This window comes from Notolepis coatsorum (assembly GCF_963971535.1).
Source record: "Notolepis coatsorum genome assembly, chromosome: 3".
Classification (NCBI taxonomy): Eukaryota; Metazoa; Chordata; class Actinopteri; order Aulopiformes; family Paralepididae; genus Notolepis; species Notolepis coatsorum.
Genome location: NC_140167.1, coordinates 70,504,011 through 70,526,664, shown reverse-complemented (window position 1 = coordinate 70,526,664; position 22,654 = coordinate 70,504,011). Strand labels below are relative to the sequence as shown.

General features: G+C 43.2%; 1 protein-coding gene across 1 annotated transcript in view; it reads left to right on the top strand.

Moving 5' to 3' along the window:
• The window catches only part of bmb (brambleberry), a gene marked incomplete at both ends in the record, with an annotated part of 48,396 nt that extends 27,973 nt beyond the window's left edge, over positions 1-20,423 (top strand). The window contains 5 exons of the mRNA XM_084311239.1: positions 2,175-2,325; positions 3,187-3,251; positions 7,821-7,936; positions 20,047-20,144; positions 20,294-20,423. Of these exons, the coding sequence (XP_084167365.1) occupies positions 2,175-2,325; positions 3,187-3,251; positions 7,821-7,936; positions 20,047-20,144; positions 20,294-20,423 (560 nt within the window). The remainder of the gene's footprint in view (positions 1-2,174; positions 2,326-3,186; positions 3,252-7,820; positions 7,937-20,046; positions 20,145-20,293) is intronic.
• Between the last annotated feature and the right edge of the window lie 2,231 nt (positions 20,424-22,654).

The following is a 22,654-nucleotide window of genomic DNA, read 5'->3' as shown; positions in this document are numbered from 1 at the left end:
CCCGGCTCCGCCAAATGAATTTTTTTATTTGCGCGTCATCTGAACCATACGATACACGGACGCCCGGAACCGTGGGGGTCATACCATACGATACACGGACGCCCGGAACTGTGGGGGTCATACCGTACGGTACACGGTTCGAATGCGTATCGTCCCACCCCTATTAGACACATAGCCATAATTTAAGAGATAGTTTATGCGTTCACAAATATGAGAGCGCTATCATTGAAGTGGGTGGTGGGCTTCAACCATGTTTTGAGATGGGGAGGCGTGGCATCCAAAGTGTTAAAGGAAAACTCCAACATTTTGGGGAATTAGCTTATTTGCCATCTACCCTGGAGTTAGACAAGAAGATGCATACCTTTTTCTTCTCTGTACATGCAGTAGGAGTAGGAAGACATTTGGAACTAGGCTAATGGAGGAACCTACTTCCAGTGACTGACGCTAAGCTAGGCTAACGGTGCGTGTCTTCCTACTCCTACTGCATGCACAGAGAAGAAAAAGGGTATGTATCTTGTCTAACTCCAGGGTAGATGCCAAATAAGCTAATTTCCCAAAATATTGGAGTGCTCCTTAACACATTGAGTGCCATGCCCCTTCCGGGAAGTGACCTGGCCTTGCTGTCCATTAGTTGTACTTTGTAGAGCTAAACCTATATTTTATAGTATAGCTATGGGTCTAATAATGCCGTCGAGTCTCATTGAGCTGCTTCTGGTCAAAAACGGATTATTTTTTCATCCGTACATTTCCGTTTTATACCGTTTTGAATATGAACATAGTCCGGCCGCTTCTGAGCAATTCCAGGGAAAATACACAAACAGCGTTTTTGTGTAATTCAATAAACACGTTGTCATTTTTCACCTGATTATCGGATCTTCCTGAAATCAACGCTAGATCATCACTATTATCCTTTGTTGTGTACGCATGCAATGTGATTTAGACCGGTGCACTGCAACCCAACGGCAATAGCTGTAGAAAATAAATATCGGATCAACGCAAGCTTTCATAATGGTGTCCTTACCTGGTCTCTGAAGTAATGCAAAAAAAAGAATCTAATCTCATCGCCATTCCAGTTATCCACAGCGATCTTGTCCCCGACGTTGTTGGGCATTGCACTTCAACGGGCGGGCGGGGTCAGTAGTCCAAACCATCCCTACAAGCGTGTTTTGCCGGTGTGTTTAGGACCCGCCCCCATGCCGCAGCTTGGTAGAGAAAATAAACAAACCCGTTTCTAACTGGGTGCAATAATGCCGGAAGGCGCTAGAGGGCGGTATAAGACCGTCTGCCAGCTCAGACACACTCGGAACAGTAATGCACAAGGTGCCCCGCTGAATTATGAATGGCAATAGATAATAAAAGAAATACCGTGACAGAAACGTAGATCTACGTTTTTGGCAATCAAAGTGTTAACACTTTGGATGCCACTAGTTAACTAGTTGTCGAAACGGATTGTTTTTTAATCTGTTCATTTCCGTTTTATAGCATTTAAAAAAGCCCTCGTTTTTCAGGAAAATATATAGATTTGGCATACACAAACGTCATTTTTCTGCCTATTTATGAATTGTTTTCAAATAAACGCTAGATTATCGATAGTATATGTGTACTTATGCACGCTAGGGAAGCGGGCTGAAAAATCGATTATCTTATTTCCTGATCAGCGAGCACACACTCACAGCCACACACACACATATGGGACACGTTGATATATAGGTGAAAACGGCTCTGATTATCCTAAGACTGGTAAAATAGATTCCTTACCTCAGATCAGATGTTATCCAAAAAGATTATTCCAATTCCTGATCGCCATTCCAAATATCGACCGCGTTTATTGATTAGCGTTGCCGGCATTCAACTGGCGGCATGAACTAACGACAAAACGTGTCGCTGGCATCCAAGTGTTAAAGGAAACTTCACCAAGAAACAATGCAAAGTTTTGCACACATTAATTTAGTTATTGCATGGATACTAATAATTGAAAATGAACTAAACGGATGTAGACTGACAGAAAATAAGCGCTATTTTTTAATGTCACCGGTAATACCAGTGTTATGAGTTTAATAGTCATGGGAAATTCCACATCACCACGGCAAGGTTTGGTTGCTTTGCATCTATGATGCTCTTTGTCCTTGTTGGCATGCGGTGTAAAATTTGTCTTTTGTGTGACGTCCCCACAGGTCATTGGTTGGTTAACGAGTTGTTGTGGGCGTGTTCTCGGATCCATAAGAAGCCAGTCTGCCTGCCCCTTCCCCCCAATATTGTAGAGCCAGAGAAGGAGAATGAGCCCTGCTACCACCACCCATGTCCAGCTCCCTCCACCCCGCAGAGGTGAGCACACCAACGTCCTGCTAGGGTGGGTGAGACCCTCCAGGGGACTACCCACACAATCCCTTCATCCTTTCAATAGTGTTCTGGTTCAGACACATCTCCCATACATGGTAATATTCCAAATAGATGGATGTTTTTCCAGTAAGACATGCATATAAAAGTTATTCCAGTAAGACATGCATTGCATATAGAAGTTATTCCAGTAAGACATGCATATAAAAGTTATTCCAGTAAGACATGCATTGCATATAGAAGTTATTCCAGTAAGACATGCATATAAAAGTTATTCCAGTAAGACATGCATTGCATATAGAAGTTATTCCAGTAAGACATGCATATAAAAGTTATTCCAGTAAGATGTACATATAGATATGACATGACTACTGTAATGCACTCCTCACCGGCCTCCAAAAAAAAACGGAACGACTCCAACTAATACAAAACTCAGCAGCTAGGCTACTACCGGTAACTAGAACCAAGAGGAGAGACCACATCAATCTAGTATTGGCTAACCTACACTGGCTTCCGGTAACATTTAGAATAGATTTAAAGGTCCTCATCCTTCTATACAAAGCACGAAAGGGGATTTCAGAGAGACTTCTGTTTGAGCGAGATTTCTGTTTTCAGTTGCAAAAACACACTTTTCCTGGACATGAGTTACTTGGTAACCAAATAAAAATAAGAGGGAATTATTTTCATAGGGACATTATGACCGGAGAGATTTAAATATGCCGGGACACTTTTTCTGGTGGAAAGAAACGTGAAATATGGCGTAACGGCAACCCTGCTGTCAACTTATCTAATTCTGGGTTGGTTTATTTGATGTGTTTTCTTTGTGTCCCCTGCCTCCTTACCCTCCAGCGATGATGAAGTGGATGGTCTCCTGGAGCCAGAGGACCTGCTGGATCACGACAGCATCTTGTTTGGTGAGGACCGTAATCACTGGCTGTGGTTAAATGGACAATTTCCTCAATCTGATTTGAAATCTTACAGATTGGACATTTCAAATCAACCGTTTACCTGGCCGCTAAATAAGCACAACCGTGTTTACATGGCCCAAAGCATGTAATCAGAATATTACTTGTTTGTAGGGGTGTAACGATTCGACATCACAACAATTCGATTACGATTCTTCAGGCAACCATTTAATGAATCATGAAATCTCTTCATTTGATAAACCCAAACAATTTTGAATACACAAATGTGGCTGGGGGAACTGATTCACTCGGCATGAATGGACTATAGGTAGATGAAAAAATGTTTTTTTTATTAACATTTTCAAATCTATGCAGTTGAATCGTCTCATTAGGATTGATGCATCGTTACTAGGGGTGTAACGGTACGTGTATTCGTCCCGTGAATTTACGGTACGGCCGTCACGGTGCGGTACGTGCAGCTATAATGAAGAATACGCCTCGCAGCGCAAACATACCAGTCGCACATGCAGGCACTCTCGAGGTCCGTGCGAGAACAGCGCGCGTGGCCGGGCACACAGAGTCCGACTTCAGACTCAGAGCGGGCGAAACTGCACTGAGGAAGGCACATTTACATTGGAACAGCTGCAGGGGCATTATAATTTTACAGTTTTCTTTCGTTTTCTTGTTCGCCCAATAATGTTAACCAAATGAAACCAATGGAAAGACACACACACGTCGCCCACACACACGCTGCGCGTCGCCAACACACACACACCAACAACCGCAGACTCTCTCTCACAGGCACAGCTGATCAAATAAAAAAATAAAACATACTTTTCCGGACTTTCATCTGAGCTCCTCTCCAGTTGAACTGCTACTGTGTCATCTGTTCTCTAGTATTCAGTCTTGTGAAATAAAACGTAGAAGGCAAGCCTATAGAAAATGTTTCTATTTAATAATGATAAATTATTGAAAATAAAAAATGTATTTTATAAATTAAATTATAATTTTTTTCCCCCTGTTGTACCGAACCGTGACCCCAATACCGAGGTACGTACCGAACCGTGGCTTCTGTGTACCGTTACACCCCTACTTGTTTTTACATGATGCCCAGAAAGACCTTGACTACACTATTCTGCTACTTATTAACCTCTTCTGCCCGTGCGTGCCGGTGCCTGGCCGCAAATTACATCACGTCATAAATCGAGCTGTCCAGACTGTCTGCCATAATTATCGTTTTTTTTTTTTTTCAAACATATTCAAGAATAAACATAACGGCAGTTATAATGTATATTTTCATCAATACGTTTGTTTACCAATAGGTTGTTATTAGTGAGATTTTAGTTTAAAAAAATTTGGTGTTGTGGTCGCGGAAATCGGCCATTTTGAATTACCGGCCGTCGGTGAATTGAGTCATTTTGAGAAGAGGTTTCAATGAGCGTTGGAATTCTTTAAAACTACACTTCCCAAAGGCTTCTAGCTTTCTGCAAGCAAATTACTTCCTGATTATTATTTTAAATTTTTCTTATTACTCTGGATTATATACCACAAAACTGAACGTTATTGGCATATATTGGAGCGCAGTTAGTTTGTCTCCCCTATTTTGAGCATTTCTGAGCTATTTTGATCAGTTTCAAAATGGCAGAGCTCTTGCAAGAATAAAAAACCTACTGTACATACTAGGGGTGAACGGTACACAAAATCCATGGTTCGGTATTGTTTTCGGTACAGGGGGGGGGGAGAAATAAAAAAATAAATTGCTTCATTTATTTATGTAATTGTATTAAACAATATAAAACGAATTGGCCATAATTTACTGAGCAAACTAATGCTTACTGCTGTATTGCTGTAACCTACTAATAACACTTAAAGTAAATCTGAAGATTATTATATAGCAGATGCCTTGGACAACTGTAGCGTGTGCTTGTTTATACAGAGCCCCTTTCATGACTGTGATGCAAGCCCTGCTTGAATACAGGGGCAGGGCTTGCATCACAGTCACGAAAGGGGCTTGTTTATACAGAGCTGGTGGTATAATAATAATAATAATAATAATAATAATAATGGATTGGATTTATATAGCGCTCTTCTCTGACTCAGAGCGCTTCACAGAGTCCATTATTCGTTCATACACAGTCATCCCGGTGGTGGTAAGCTACAATTGCAGCCAGAGCTGCCCTGAGGCAGACTCACGGAAGCGTGGCGAATAATCAACGCCTACGGCCCCTCCGACCACCACCAACATTCATTCACATGCATACACACTCATACGAGGCAAGTAGGTTAAGTGTCTTGCCCAAGGACACAACGGCAGTGGGATGGACATGGACATGGGCTTGAGCGGGATTCGAACCACCAACCCTTCGATCATTGGATGCCCCGCTCTACCCCTGAGCCACGCCGCCCCACAATGGTATGACTTGCTGGCTGAAATACGGACGAGAGGGAACTAGGTAGCGGGGCTCCATTACTTTTAACATGTGCTTAAACCCAGTGTTCTCGACAACGGAGTATGGTCGCAGATCTGATGCTATAAAAACACCTATGGCGTTTGTTATTGCTTTGGCCCGGTCTGAATTGATAGCGAGATGCTGCTTGAATGCCACAGGGAGCTGGGTTTGCTTCTTCCGTGTACCAGTGATATTCACATTCGAGTGATGCCGTTTCAAATGCGTGATAAAGTTCGCAATAAAGTTGAACAATGCCGGCACGTAGCCCCTTTCGTGACTGATGCAAGGCTTGCATCACAAGTGTGCATCACAGTCACGAAAGGGGCTAGCCGGCACGTAGCTTTAGTGCAATCCACCTGTCTTTGTCCATTACTGTCGTTAACTGGGAATCCGAAATGATCCCAAACGGGAGACTTGAATGTTGTGGGAGCATCTTCTAGCTCTGGCTTGTCGGTTAGTATTGCACATACTAAGGCTAATATGCTATGCTGAATTACAGCTCTCGTTCAGTGTAGCTGCGTGGGATGAACAAACAACATCCGGTTAGTTGTGCACGTTATATTAGGGCCGGGGGGGGATTTAAGTTCCGCAAAAAAAGGTTCCGTACCGTTGCAATCGTTCGGTGCACAGCGCGTACTGTACCGGAGGACCACATTGAGGCAGTACAGTACGTATTCGCGTACCGTTACACCCCTAGTACATACAGTATATTTCATTATCTGTTCTTCATGCACGCCTGGTGATACTAAATCCAAATTGAACTCTGCCATTTGAAAGAGGATTTGGCCCAATCCATAAATGTGCGAATTGGCTATAATAAGGTAATTTATAAGCCTGCTATTCTATATTCTATAATAATATTTCAAATTGCATTGGTCCGGATGGGAGAATTCTGTACTGTATCTACAGAACCTTCTGTTTAATCATCTTCCCTTTATTAATTTCCTTTGAATTTTTTTTGTACACATGATCTCAAGAAGGCACTGAACGAGATCAGTGGCACTTCTTCATGTCTGGTCATTATTGGCATGGTGTTATTCACTGTCAAAGATGCAAAGAAAAATCATAATTCATATTCTCCGTTTCATCACAATTTAAGCAAGCCTAGTAATAAACACAATATTTCTGACCCTGGGAATACATCCACTGAGGTCCATAGATGTCCCTAGATACCAAGACTATGCAAATGGACCTTGCAGAAGTGGAGCAATATTCCATTTACTTGGGTATGTATTTTAGGCGGATTTTCAGAAAATAGGCTCCGGGTGGAAGAGGTTAACCCTTTCACTACCACACTACAGACTGGTAACCATGGTAGTGAAAGGGTTAACCTTCTGTAGTGTGGTAGTAAGGGTTAACATTCTGTAGTGGGGTAGTGAAAGGGTTAATAGACATTGTAGCTGAAGGAAAAAAGGTTTTGGTTGACTGTATTTTACTTTAGGTTTATTTATATATATATATATATATATATATATATATATATAATATAAAAAAAAAGAGGTTGACTGGGAAAAAGTTTGTTGATAATTCTGGACCTTTTTTCTAAACCAGTACACTCAGCAGTAGAACTATTTCAGAATCATCCCCATCCCTGTAAAACCAGTGCATCTGTTTTCTCTTTTTACATTTAGTCATTTAGCGTACTTTTTTATCCAAAGCGACTTACAAGTTCTGTACGATGAGTCTTTCAGAGTAACAATGTTCATCTGTGTTGAAACTTGAGTGCTGCAGTGATGAGTGCATAGTAGTAGAGACATATTAGTATAGTAGGAAGAGAGCATGATAGTAGAAGACTGTAAGAAGGTTAGTGTGGGGTTCAGATATTGATTGAAGTGTGTTTTTAGTCGACTGTGAAAGATTGGTCGGGTTTCGGCTGTCCAAACTGTGGTGGGAAGTTCGTTCCACCATTGTGGAACAAGGACGGATGATCGGCGGCCTTTCTTTGATGACTCTCCCAGAGCTCTGATAGGGGTGGGTCTGAGCCGGCCAGAAGATGTAGAGCGGAGGGGTATAGAGGGTGTGTAGTTAGAGTTCCCTTCGCGATGCCTCCAGTTTCTCTCCATCCCTGTAAAAACAGAATCTGTGGTGGAATGAGTGTTTTCTCTTTGCCTCTTTCTTCACTGCACAGGTGACTCTGGCATCGCTGCACTGTCTCCCCGCTACCTGGTGCCAGAGATCGGGTTTCAGCCTATAATGGACACAGCCAACCACTCCACCCCTAGGTTCAGGGGACGGCCCAGCCTGGTGAGCATGCAGAAGGGTACATGATGTAACTGGGATGTACAGTTTCTTTATTATGAATTCCTTTGTGTCGTCACTAGAGCCCGGCTGCTATTGGCCCATCGACGATATATGGGTGTGTATGTTACTGGTTGATTAGTGGTATCATATTGAAATAGATCTTGAGGAATCCATAGACACCAGCCATGCCATGCTAGGCAAAGGAGGTAAACATTGCTCCAGTCGAGCTACATTTTGGAGGGGGGGGGGGGCTTTGGGTGGTCATGACTATTTTCAAAGGGGTGACTTGACCTCAAGATATGTGAATGAAAATGGTGTCACTGGAACTACATGTGTCTCTTTTACAACCCTATTCATGCGGGTCCCATACAGATAACCCTAACCATGCAGTACAAATAGGTACTTTTTTTTTTTTTTATCCTTATTTTTCTATTTTTCTCCCATCCCAATTTCGTATTTCCAATTCTTCCCTCCCCTGTCTTGAACGTTGTTAGACTATGCCTCCCACTGGTCAGTTGTAGTGAGGACAGAAGCCTTTCATCACGTGTCCCCTCCGGTACACGAGGAGGCAGCCTGTTGCATCTTTTCACCGCAGCAGCTCGAACTCTCAGTGGCGAGGAGTAACGCGTGGGAGGCTCACGCTGCCCCCGATACTTCCTGTTTCCGCCGCACCGACCTGTAGGACCTGTAGGAGTCTCTGTCCACAACGTCCAATCCCCACCCACCGGCTTTCCCACCCTCTAACACTTGCCAATTGTGTTAGTATGACGGCCGGCCAAGCCGGTAGCAACGCCGAGAGCTGGGCTCGATACCAGCATCTCCTGCTTTAGTGGCGAGCGCCGTTCCCACTGCGCCACTCAGCCGCCTACAAATTGGTACTTCTTTAAGTAATATGTATACATTCTATAGCCTGCTTCTAAGTTCAGTGGCCTGATAATACATAATAATATATATATATTATTTTTTATGCAATCATCTGCCGGCGACCCCCACTTTGGGAACCCCTCAAGCAGGCCAGGCCAGTGTTTCTAGTTGCAGTGGCGCAATAGTTAGATAACCTAGGTGGGGAACAACGAGGAGGCAACTCACACAAGTTGGAGAACACTCTCTCTCTCTCTCTCTCTTGCTCACACACACAAAGGGAGCCGCATGTGATTGGTGGAGGCGGGACCCTTACAAAAAACAAAATCTAAATCAGTGTTGTTGCTATCATTGACACATGCTAGCCTGTAATAATCCCCCCCAGAAAAATCTACTTTGCATTTGATATATTGCAAATATATGCCATCACACACACTGGCATTTAAAGGGTTATGATCATGGCTGAAGTTGAATAAAAGATTGTATTTTCAATCTGACATTACAAAAAAACAGAATCCAGTTTTTTTAACAATAATTTGTGATGCCATCACAAACACTGGCATTTAAAGGGTACAAATAATTTCCTGCATCCTGGTGCAGGAATCTTTTTACATTTACATTTACATTTAGTCATTTAGCTGACGCTTTTATCCAAAGCGACTTACAAGTTCCAATGGGGGGTCCGGGAGGGGGGGGTACGAGCTAGAGCATATGTGTGTAGGGTACTAGATAACAGGTATTAGGGGTATATCCTGTATAAGACATTTAACTAAATGGTGATTTCATTGGATATGCACTGTTAATTAATGCTTGTATATCTTATCGTGTGTTGTCATGTTTGTTTATGTTTGTTTAAAAAAAATAAAAATAAAATACAAAGTTCTGTACGACAAGACAGCAAGAAGGGTACAACTCTATCAGCTGAGTAAAAATGTTCATCAAAGTGTTGCGTGTTACAGTGTAGGTTAGTTTATTAGGACAAGTGCATGACAGTAAGGTTAGTCAGTTTTTTTTTTTTTTTTTATCATTTCAGATAATGGTTGAAGAAGTGAGTCTTTAGTCGACGGCGAAAGATTGGACGGGATTCGGCTGTCCTAACTGGGATGGGTAGTTCATTCCACCATTGTGGGGCAAGGACTGAGAATAGGCGGCTTCTCTTTGATGACCCTCCGGGAGCTTGGATAGGAGTAGGTCTGAGGCGGCCAGAAGATGCAGAGCGTAGGGGTCTTGAGGGTGTGTAATTAGAGACCATTGACCGGAGGTAGGCGGGAGCGGTTCCCTTTGCCGCACGGTATGCTAGGTCGAGGGCCTTGAAGCGGATACGTGCAGCAATGGGGAGCCAGTGCAGGTCCCTAAGAAGTGGGGTGACATGGGCCGACTTCGGTAGGTTTGAGATCAGGCGGGCCGCTGCGTTTTGAATGAGTTGAAGAGGCTTGGTGGCAGTGGCCGGGAGGCCAGCTAGCAGTGCGTTGCAGTAGTCGAGGCGGGAGATGACTGTTGATTGGACGAGGAGTTGGGTGGCTTCTTTTGTCAGGAAGGGGTGTATCCTTCTGACGTTGCTCAGGAGGAATCTGCAGGTTCTGGTTGTCTCTGCAATGTGAGCAGAGAAGTTCAACTGGTCGTCGGGGACGCGGTCACAGCTGCATTCTCGACTGTGATGGAGAGGTCGGTCAGGGGGGAGGATTTGGCCGGCAGGTGGAGCAATTCTGTTTTGCTTAGGTTCAGTTTGAGGTGGTTGGTCGTCATCCAGGCGGAGATGTCGGACAGACGGGCCGAGATCCGCTCAGAGACGTGGATATCTGAGGGAGGGAAGGAGAGGAAGAGTTGAGTATCATCGGCATAACAATGATATGAGAAGCCATGAGATGTGATAATGTTACCCAGTGATTTAGTGTAAAGGGAGAAGAGAAGGGGTCCTAGGACCGAGCCCTGGGGGACACCCGTCCGCAAGGGGCGGGTGGCCGACAAGAGTCCCTCTCCATGACACTTGGTAGGAGCGGTCGTTGAGGTATGATGTCAGTCATGTCAGCGCAGATCCAGCCACTCCAGATCCAGCCAAAAATAAATCGAATTGGACATTTCTATCTCAACTGATCATTTGTTTGAAGGTTCTCCTCCCATAGACACCAATGTGTTCGCACTCTAAAAATACGATAATTTTTGAGCTTTTCCCCCCTTCTGTTCCGATCGCCACCAAGGCCACAATTGTCGACTGAATGCCACAATATCGCACACAACCCTTCACCTACTCCTTGAAGTGCTAATGTGCGCTTCACAACGCTTCATCTTTTATCGTTTGCTTTTAATCATCGTGACAATGCAGTCATGCGTCTGCCCTCATTGAAATGCATTGTATGGAAAGTGCAAGTCATTCGTGCCTAATTAGGTAACAGGTGTGTGGCTCATGGCCCATGGCTCTAATTAGGTAACAGGTGTGTGGCTCATGGCCCATGGCTACAGCTGACCTGCCAATGACCTCTCATGGACTTAACCCTTAATCGCCCCTCTGTGTAGCAGTACTGAATTGCTTAACAGCACCCTCTGTCTTGCGGGTTGTGTCATTGTACTCAGTAGGGATGTGCTCTTTCATTGGTCTATGTTGACCCATTGGACTCTGTAGGGATATCATTGGTCTATGTTGACCACTCCCCCTATCCTTAGACCACGCCCCCTTAGGCCACACCCGCTCAGTGTATCTCTTGAACGTTTGTCGTCGAGACTTGCGGGTTGTGCCATTGGACTCGGTAGGGATATCCTCTTTCATTGGTCGATGTTGACCACTCCCCAGATCCTTAGACCACACCCGCTCAGTGTATCTCTTGAACGTTTGTCGTAGAGACTTGCGGGTTGTGCCATTGGACTCAGTAGGGATATCCTCTTTCATTGGTTGATGTTGACCACTTCCCTGATCCTTAGATCACGCCCCCTTAGGCCACACCCCCTTAGTGTATCTCTTGAACCGTTTGTCGTAGAGACTTGCGGGTTGTGCCATTGTACTCAGTACACCAGTGTGTAATAGTGTGCTAGTGTAATAGTGTGTAATAGTATAGTGTGCTATGCGACTTGCGGGTTGTGTCATTGCACTCAGTAGGGATATCCTCTTTTATTGGTCTATGTTGACCACTCCCCCGATCCTTAGACCACACCCCCTTTTTGTATCTTTAACCGTTTGTCATAGAGACTCGCGAGAGACCCTCTCTCGTTAGCTGGCGGTGCACAGGTGTCACCCACACTTTCACAATTTCCCCCGCGCGGAATTGTCTAGTTGATCTTACAATTCATGCATAAATGTTATGATGAATTGAAAATGGGGGAAGAAGTCCTTCTCTGGTCTGCATCCCCTTAACAATTGTGTATTGCGCCATACTGTATTGTACCCATTCTGCAATCTGTTAAAGTATCAATCAATGTATTACCATAGTGTCTTTATACCTTCATCACTGTAGGCTACATATTAATACTACAACTCAAGAAGAATCAAGGTTTATTTGTCACATACATACAGTGAAATGCGGGTGCAAAATATAATAGAAATAGGCATAGAAAAAATAGGTAACACAAGATATGCATGATAAAAAGACATGCCAAGTTCCTGAAAAACTGGTTCCTATGTACACTACAATATACAATTGTAACAACTTGAAACTTGAAACTTAACTCTTAATGTATCTAAACTATACAATACCTCCCTTTTTAAAGTGACATTTTGTGCAAAATACAATAAAAATAGGCATAGAAAAAAAGGATGGGTAACAAGATATGCATGATAAAAAGACATGCCAAGTTCCTGAAACTGGTTCCCATGTACTTAAGCATTACATCACGTGCAGAAGTGGGTTGTGACAATTAGACCATGCCTAGGGGTGGTTGTTAGACCCCCCTAGGCATGGTCTAATTGTCACAACCCACGACTACAAGTCAGATGAGGTATATCTCGATAGGCTTAAGAGCGGGACGCTCAGCCAGTACTCATATAACTACCTATCGTTTTCATTCATTCATCATCTTACCTTTTGAGTTGGGTGGCTTCAGTTTTCCCAGCTGAGTACTTCTGAGCAGAGTCGGGGAACATCTGCTACGCTCCGGTTGAAATCGTCGCAGAAACTGAAGGCCACGTTGGCTTTTGCACAAAGCATGGACATTTTAACTTCAGCTTTGGTGACTTGATCAGCCTCTGTTTCTCGTCACGAACGTAGTAATACATTTCGCGCTAAACCCCTCCTTTATCCGGTCGCTCTTCTTCTTCGGGTCGCAACCGTCTTCCGGTCTGACTTCATGTGCTAACGTTCTAATCTACACTGCCACCTGTCGTCACAGAGGGGAATTGCAGCCATAATGGCTTATTAGTGTGTGCGTTTGAACATTTGCATGTTTCAACCATACATTTCCATTAAAAAGAATAAGTAATTCCCCCCTAATAGTGGGGGTCGCGGCTCTTGACACGTAAGCCATCACTTGTACAACGAGATACAGGCCCTCAAAGAAACCGGAGCCATTTCTCTTGCTTTATGCTACGGAGATATACACTTAACAACATTCTAAAGATATTAACCGTTTCGGGGCCAACCACGTGTATATATACGTTCGTGGGATCCGACCGTTGGAGGCCAACCAAGTATATATACACGTGTTAAACTCCTTTTTGCTTTTATTCCATTTTAATATCCTACTCAATGTCACGGAGCTGTAAGTTGGCTAGAAACTGCCTGTTGGGACTCGGAAAGTGCAGTACCGGCCAGATCCTGGTAGTGGCACTGTCTCGAGAATGCAGTAATCCTTGTTCCAGACGGGGTGTCACTTTTCTTTCATTCCGGGTAAACTTTTATGTTAGCCTGAAGCTATGGCTTCAACCGATCGCCTGGAATACTTATTGCGACGCCGAATTCAGGATGCAGTAAAGGAATATAGCATCAGCCAATGGACATAACAATCTACCAGATGGCGATCAATAACTGGGAAATTCTTTTTGGACTCCAACCGGCCACAGGTAAGAGCGATTTGACGTCAATTTTAGCTTGATCAGGTCTTGTTCTCATAGCCATCTCCCTGATCAGCGTATGTTGTTGTAATAACGAATGCCGTTATTGGTAATCAATAATCAGAAACTACTTCCCCCGCCCCCCCCCCCTTTCATGCATTCATGGTGGACCATGATACCGATCATATGCATTTAGATTTTTAACTCTAGCTTGTGTAGGGCCGCGATTTAACGTTATTAGCTTGGCGCCCTATAACTAGCTTTGCAGGAATTACCCTATAACATTGCGGTATATAGTTCATATTAATGACTATAAAAGGGGAACGTATTGATGAAAAAAATATTTCTTTATGGCATATTGAAGGGAAGGTTTATACTGTCAATTGACAATGGACACAGCAATAATATAAAATATAGATTTAGCTCTACAAACAACCTCACGCACAGTGAAACCTTGTAATGAAAAGCTGGCCTCATAGAGTGGGATTAGACAGGCCCCAATGGCCATGAATGTGTTAACCTCTTAAACCCTATTTTCTGAATTTGCCTAAATTTACATAAGTAAATGGAAGATTGCTCCACTTCTACTAGGGGTGTAACGGTACACAGAAGCCACGGTTCGGTACGTACCTCGGTATTGGGGTCACTGTTCGGTACGAGTTCGGTACAACAGAAAAAAAAAGTATAATTATTAACACATTAACTGCCACGCAGTTTGCCCTTCTCACACCACTCTCTGCCACCACTCTAAGCCTATGGAGACGTTCACCTTCTTTGCAGGACTATAACTTTTTAAATTGTATTGCTAAATTGACATTACTATGGCCCATTCAACATCGATTATCTATCGTTCAGGATGTAGGAACGTTATACTTTTTCATTCATAGATTCATACGAAAATACTGTCTAGAATATAAATATGTTTTTATTGTTTTCTGCAGTAATTCCTAGAACGTGAGTTATAGGCATAAATGCATATATAGATCAACTGCCGTTTGTTGCCGATACACGCTATATAAAGATTTCAACTGTACATGATCCTAAACGTTATGACTCATCATGCGCGGATGAACGGGGGGGGGGGGGGGGGGCGTAATTTATAATTCCGTGATCGTCAGTAAATGCTTTATGTAGTATGGGTGATATATTGATCAGAGCAGTTTGCATTAATAATAATAAACAATCACGCTGGAAGTAACGTTACTGTCTTACCGTTCGCCGATGAGACTGGAGGAAAAAGATCCCACTTATTTGACGTGGATCGACTAGATCCATTTCCGGTTTGTATGGCGAAATAAACGCCCAAATCATATCTATTATTGAGTTATGGCAGCGATCCATATACACGGATGTGTGTCTAGAGTCCCGCAACAATATGTGACTGCCGGACGCATTTCCCAGATGCACGCCGAGGAATGGCGGAATTCGCATGACCTTGAAACACGTCGTAAGCCGTTTCCGGCGGTGGATGTGTTAACACTTTAACTGCCGAAGGTTAAATTCATGATATACCATCCCTTGCCAGCTCTATTTGTCTATGGAGAAGTTCCCCTTCTTTGCAGGGCTATAACTTTTTAAATTCTATTGCTAGATTGCCATTATTAGGGCCCATTCAATGTCCTATATGTATTGTTCAGGGTGTATGAACGTTAAACTTTTTCATTCACATATTCATACTAAAATATGATCTAAAGTATGTTTTCATCTCTTTCTGCAGCTTTCACCAGAACGTGATTTATAGCCCCAAATGCATTATATTGATGATCAAATACAGTTTGGTAGCGATCGGTGCCAGATGAAAAATTTCAAATGGACGTGCTTCTAGAAGTTTCTACGTATCATCTGATGATGACCGGATGGGCGGGGGATCGTTTATAATTCCGTGGGCAACGTTATACCATTCATCTAATGTGGGTCAAATGTTCATCATAGCAGTTGGTGTCGAACACGGTAATACTACACGCTAAAACTCACCCCAGTCTCCGCGGGCCGTTGGGCGATCAGCGTGGGGTAGACAGTTTTCCATTATGGGATGTCGAAATACCCGGTCCATTTCCAGGTTGTATAATAGTATATACGTCCAAATAACGTTGTTTATTGAGTTGGGGCGAGCGATCTATTATCGAGTGTTTCAAGATGGAGTCGCGGGAGCTATAGAGAGTGGCCGGAAGTAATATGGGTGATCAGCACTTCATCCACATGACTTCCTGTTTGGCGCTTCTGCCGATCGGCCACCAGATGGCGCTCTTGAACCGTGGGTTGAGAGGAGGCCAGCACTGTGTCTCAGGGCTGCGGAGGAAAAATATGATTTCGATCACAGATTTTTGAAATATTGATATTAAAGAAGAGTTAGGGCGTCCTCGGCAACTTTAGCATGGCTAGGAAAGACGCCTAAACACGTTTTCGGCACTTAAAGTGTTAATATAGAACTTGTAAGTCGCTTTGGATAAAAGCGTCAGCTAAATGACTAAATGTAAATGTAAATGTAATATAATTTTTTTTATTCAATTGAATATTTATGATAATTATTATTATTAAATAAAATAATTTTCTATAGGCTTGCCGTGGTAATTAGTGATACTGGTGTCATTATGTGTTCAGGCATCCACTTACTTACTGCCCCTTTAACAACGTATCCTTGCTAAGTTTCAGTTTCACTTCCAGAGAGAACAGATGACATATTACAACAATGGCAGAGGATTATTTGGATTTAAACAGTGAAGCTCAGATGATCTGTCCGGAAAAGTAGGTTATTTTTATTTGATTGTGCCTGTGAGTCCGGCGGGGGAGAATGTTGATGTGTTTGTTGGCGCGTGTGTGTGTTGCCGTTTCTTTCCATTGGTTTCATTTGGTTAACGTTATTGGGCGCACAAGAAAACGAAAGAAAACTGTAATGACCCTGCAGCTGTTGCCTTTCTCCTCTGTGCACTTTCGCCGCTCTGAAGTCTGAGCTCGGTGTGCCCGGCCATGCGCGCTGTTCTCGCACGGACCTCGCGAGTGCCTGCATGTGGGTGTGTTTGCGCTGTGGGGCGTATTTGTCGCATGGGTGGGCGTACTGCACCGTGACGGCCGTACCGTAAATTCGCGGGACGAATACACGTACCGTTACACCCCTACAAAGTTAATTTGCATGTCCTTGGTATCTATTAGGCTTGGGCGGTATGACTTTTTTCATACAGTTATACCTTGATTGCCTAATACCGCGGTGCACGGTATATGACTATGACTTTCATTCATCAGCGGGGGGGGGGGGGGGGGGCGGCAACCCAACTTGAGTTACCAAGTAAACAAATCATCGTCAGCTCTCAGAATGGTAGTCCCGCACCGGTAGAAGCCTGCACCGTTTTAGCGTTGGCATCTAAATCAAATCAAATTTATTTATAGGGCCAGACAACACACGTTAATGTCCCCATGGGCCGTACAGGTCTTCTTTAAACAAGTCAAGAAGAAAACATAACAATGTCAAGAACAGAACAAGAACACCATAAGGTCCAAAAATGTTTAGATTAATGCAAATAAATGAAAGAATGCAAGCACTCCCAGACATACCCCACGCGAAGGTAAGGAAAAACTCACTAAAACCTATCAATAGGGAAAAAAGCTCCACAGGCAGTGTGGAGGAGAGAAACCTTAGAAGGGCCATTCAAGGGGGGATCTCCCTTCTTAGATGTTGGTGATAGTAGTGTTGCAGACGGACAGTTGGTAAGCATGCACTCATGTGTGTGGTGAAACACAGATGAGTGCATGCAATAGCAACTGTACATTTTGAAAGATTAAAGATAGAGCTAATAGCGATAGCAACTGAACATTTTGAAAGATTAAAGATAGAGTTGATAGCGTATCTATTTGAGGCACAGGGGCGGCGCAAAGAGGGTCACGTCCTCCCCATCTTAGTCACGGGACATTCAACACTCCGGTCGTTGCTCAGGGAGATAGGGGGTGGCGCAGAGAGGGTCGCGAACTCCCCGACATCATCGCGGGACATCCGGCACTCCATGTCTAGCCATGGCAGACTATTTGATTCCTTAAGGGCTAGAAATTGCCTGGGTTTTGGTATGCTCCTGTTTGGCTACTTCTATGTGCAGTGAAAACTACTCTAATGCTTTATAACCTAGTCATTGATTTAGTTCAGGGTAATTAGTTCAGGGTAATCTAAGATTAGCCGCAGAGCTAACGCTAGTTAACGTGAGCTAACGCTAGTTATTCAAGCTCAGTAGCTCACAGAGAGATAAACAGCTGACAGCGGATAGTACAGGATGGTACAAATACAATAAAAAGGCGGGTGGGGGCTGTTGTGTAAACCTTGTACTCTTTAGTTCACATATAATAAGAGACGGATTATTTGCTTGCTCCACCAGTGCACCACTCGACAACAACACACACCAACTCTCGTCGCAACGCTTTACGGTATTTTCACAGCACTGTCGCAACATTACCGTAAAACGTGAACACCGTTGTGACCCACTCGCTCCACTAGAGCGGTCTCGCCCTCTGCTGGCGCATGTGTGCACTACACTCAGTGTGTGCACTACACTCAAAACTCTGTTTCACTGTTATAGAAACTGAAGCGCATCTGTGATTTTGACGGTGACGGACGGTATTGAATCAATACCGTCGGTATCTCTAAATACCCCGGTATACCTTAATACCGTCATACCGCCCAAGCCTAGTATCTATGGATCTCAGGGAATGTATTACCAGTGTCAGAAATATTGTGTCCGTTACTAGGCTTGAGTAAATTGTGATGAACCAAAGGAGAATATCAATCTTTTTTACCCCCTCTTTTGACTGTGAATAACACCATGCAAAAAATGACCAGACATGAGCTCATTCAGCACCTTCTTGAGATCTAAGCAAAAGGGCAGATTATTAAACGGAAGGTTTTGTAGAGATGGTACTGAATTCTGCCATCCGGACACATGCAATTTAAAATATGATTATAGAATATCAGGCCTATAAATGACCTTATTATGGCCAAGTCACATCTATGGATCGGGCCAAATCTCCCCTTTCCAATGGCAGAGTTCAATCTATAAAAAAGTAACTGTACTTACAGTAACTAAATCCAATGTACATTTCTCCAGCATTTTTCATCAGATTGCAACGCCGTTTTTTGCTAGACGTTCACAGAAGGGTAGAGAAACTAACTGCGTTCTGTTTTATGGCAATAACATTCAGGTTTGTGGGGTATGATCCCGAAAAGGAAGAGAAATAAAAAAGTAAATCTAGAATAAATTGTCGGGCTGGTACGAGCTACGAAGTGTAGTTATTTTTTTTAATTTGAAGTCCTGGGTTTCCCCTCATATGACTACAAGCAAAAGGGCGTCATTTCCTCGTGTCAATATTCGCCTTTTTCTGACTAGATATTTCACTTACTTACTTATCCCCATTACGCCGGCATAGGGCAGCAACAAAGTTTCTCCACTTGCATCTGTCTTTGGCCATCTTCTCTATGGTCCCCCCAGCTCTGGTGGTGTTGCTGGAGCTCCTTCTCTTTAGTCCTACGTAGGGTTGACCTTCGAATTATTTTTTGGAATTCTAAGCTTCGGGGCCGAGATTCAATTTTAATTCAAAGCTTCAAAAAAATAAAATATAATCTTTTTAAAAGTGTATATATATTTTTTTAATGTTGTGGGACTTGTACAGCACTTTGTTCAACTTTGTCAGTGCTGTAAAGTTTAAACCTTTTTAAATCTTAGACAAACTAAACACTTTGCTTTCATGAAATATTGTAAGCAGTCATTTGAGGCTTTATAAAAGCAGCACAATGAACACATCGGTCAGTGCCGAGTCCGACCTCATCTTAAATAACAAACCAAACAAATTGATTTTGCACAATTTTTTTTTTTTAAAACATTTTATAATCGAATTTTATTTTCATATTCGAATCCCATGCCCATCGAACGAAGCTTTGAAGTATTTAAGACAGCCCTAGTCCTACGCCATGTCGTTTTAGGCCTCCCTTTCTTTTGCCTTCTGGGGTCCAGTGTAATGTGACTCTTGGGATTGCGTTGATGTCTATTCTGATGACATGGCCAATCCTTAATTATAGGAAGGATCCTGTACCCTCATTCTATTCCTTTTGTTAACCACTTAAGCATTGGACGTCACACACGCACGCACGTCATGGCACTTTGACAAAAGGCCATGAAAGGAATTTTCCACATATCCCTCCTCCAGTACATTATCTTTGTGTGCGAATATCGGCCAATATATCTTACCAGAATAAGCCCCAAAACTCTAAACTCTATCACCAGTTCTCTTGTCATTACAGGCCGTCAATGATTTGCCAATGAGTAATCTGGCAGGTCTTTTCGATGGAGTGAGTGATTCGCGGTGTGCCAGTCCAGACCCCTCGCTCGCCAGCAACAGGTTAGTGTCGCCCCCTCCCGGGCAGTTTTACACTCTTATCCGGCTCCGTCGAAGAAGTTAAACTTGTCTGGTGAATTGTATCTCCCTCCATTTTGTCAGCGAAATGTTGTCAGGGTAACTTGGCGCTCATGTTTTTCTGGTTCATGCAGCTCTGCGTCAGGTCGTCAGCTGTGCAGCGGCATCACAAAAATGAGGAAGCCTTGCAAGAAGAGAGCCTCGCCGGGGCAGGACTTCTGTCGAGTCCACGAAGGAGGCCAGACCTCATACGTCAATCTCTGACTGTCCCTGTGTCACCTGCTTTTATTTAATTTGCTCACCATGAAGTGCTTTTGATTTGACTATTTCACTTTGTGTTTTTAACTTTGCTTTGTGTTTTTAACTTTTTATTCATAATACAATTATTTCTTTTTAACTTTGCTTTGTGTTTTTAACTTTTTATTCATAATAAAATTATTTCTTAACCAACTTTGAGCCTATTTGTATATCATCATCTGCACTCTGCAATGTTAGAGAGAGCGGGTCCCTTTTCTAAGGTCTACTTAGGCTACATTCACACTGCAAGTCTTGGTGCTCAAATCTATCTATTGCTCGGATCAGTTTTCTTTTGTTTGGCTCAAACTAACAATAACGAAGATGGAAGTATAACATGGAGGACACTGAAGTCACAATTCATGGTTGCATTTATAAGTTGATGTGCAGTGGAGGCTAATTCATGAGCAGGTGAGGATGAGGTGAAAGAGCCATTTCTTCTTTGCTTCTAAACGCAGACCGGTTACCCCTCAGGTTTTGCTTGTACAGATACTAAAACGCCTCACTGTCCCTCCACTCACCACCTCCATCACAGCGGTCTTCCATGTTTCTTTTCACTGAGTGACTCCCGCCAGCGCAGAATTGTGATGAATGTTATCTAAAAGTCACATGAATTCCAATATCACTGTTAAGACTGAGGTTGCATTGCAAACAAATCAGACCTGTATCTGATTTAGGACAACATATGAAAGTGGCCCAATTTTAAAAAGATCAGATTGCATGTGATTTGTGCTTTCACACAACGGATCAGAGTCATGAGCAAAATAATTCTGCCACTTTTGCCTGCAGTCTGAACGTAGCCCTAGTCTTCATCATTCCTAAAGGAACACAGGTACCCAGTTTTCTCTTATCACTGTCTGCCCTGTTCTCCTGACTGTCCTATAAATGATGTCTTCAACTACATTCAAATAACATGGCTAGCTCATTAATGAATGGCCCCCTCTTAGCTTGTTGTCTTGTTCAAGTTCTTTATTTGTCAAATACACAACAATACAGGGGCATTGCAGGTAATGACATTTATTTGTTTTGAGCTCAGACTCAACAGTGCACAATTAACACATTCTGTGCCAAAAACGGAAAATTACGTGTTTGCTCGACAAGCGTTGAGTGCCAAAAACGATATTATGTTTTTGCATCACTGTGGCACATTCACATTCACTAGAACTGCAATGCTAATCGACTATCACAAGGTGGCAGTATCGTCCGTGTCTGAACTGCAATGGCTTGGGGTTGATACTCACTTCATTTCTCCTTGGTAGTGAGTGGCCCCTCCTCCTGCTGGAACAGAAATTCACATTGCTCGCCTTGAAATTCCGTTGCCTAAGCGTATTTGACCATCGAAACGTGTATAAACATATACACTGGTAATCGCGATGGCGATGCGATCACTTGGAATTATTCTTCTTGGAATACCTTCTGGCTAAGGTAAGGTACATTCTGTCTATTTTACCGAATCTGAAACGTGTTTTTCTAACTATCACAGTTCTGTGTTTCACCGGACGAAAAACATGCTCTGCAAACATGATCAGTTTTGAGTTAAAACACCCCCCCCCCCCCCCCCCCCTTGATGATTTTGTGAAGGTACATATATACATGCCATATACCTTTGATTTGGCGTTTCAGGGAATCAACCAGAACGGTTTGGGTTTATTGTGTTTTATCTCACGATCTATGAAAAAAGACTGGATTATCTTGGAACTGTGCGGTGTTTAGTTAAGCATTACATCACCCGCAGGAGTGATTTGTGAACAATAAACCATGCCTAGGGGTGGTCGTTAGACCCCCCTAGGCATGGTTTATTGTTCACAAATCACGACTGCAAGTGGTGTAATGCTTTCATACAACTGCCACATTCATCCAACCTTATTGCTATACAATAAACACACATTAATCGAAGATTTATTGAAAACCATCCGCCAGAAAAAGTAGTTCCCACAACAAAAAAGACAATTTGCCTCCATGTGGAAGCAAGGACGCGGGAAGGGGGGGTGCGGCAGGGGCTGCCGCACCCCCTGCTGGATGGGAGTGTAACTGCAACTGCAAGGTTGTTTTGGATTTTATTCCAAATTTGTAACCGAGGCTACTCATGTCACAGAGCGGAGAGGCACTGCAGATTTACCCTACTCTTGGAATTCATTCAGATCGTCATAGGGGCACTGTCTCGATAATGCAGTGTTATTAACAGCGTGTAGCCGACGCAT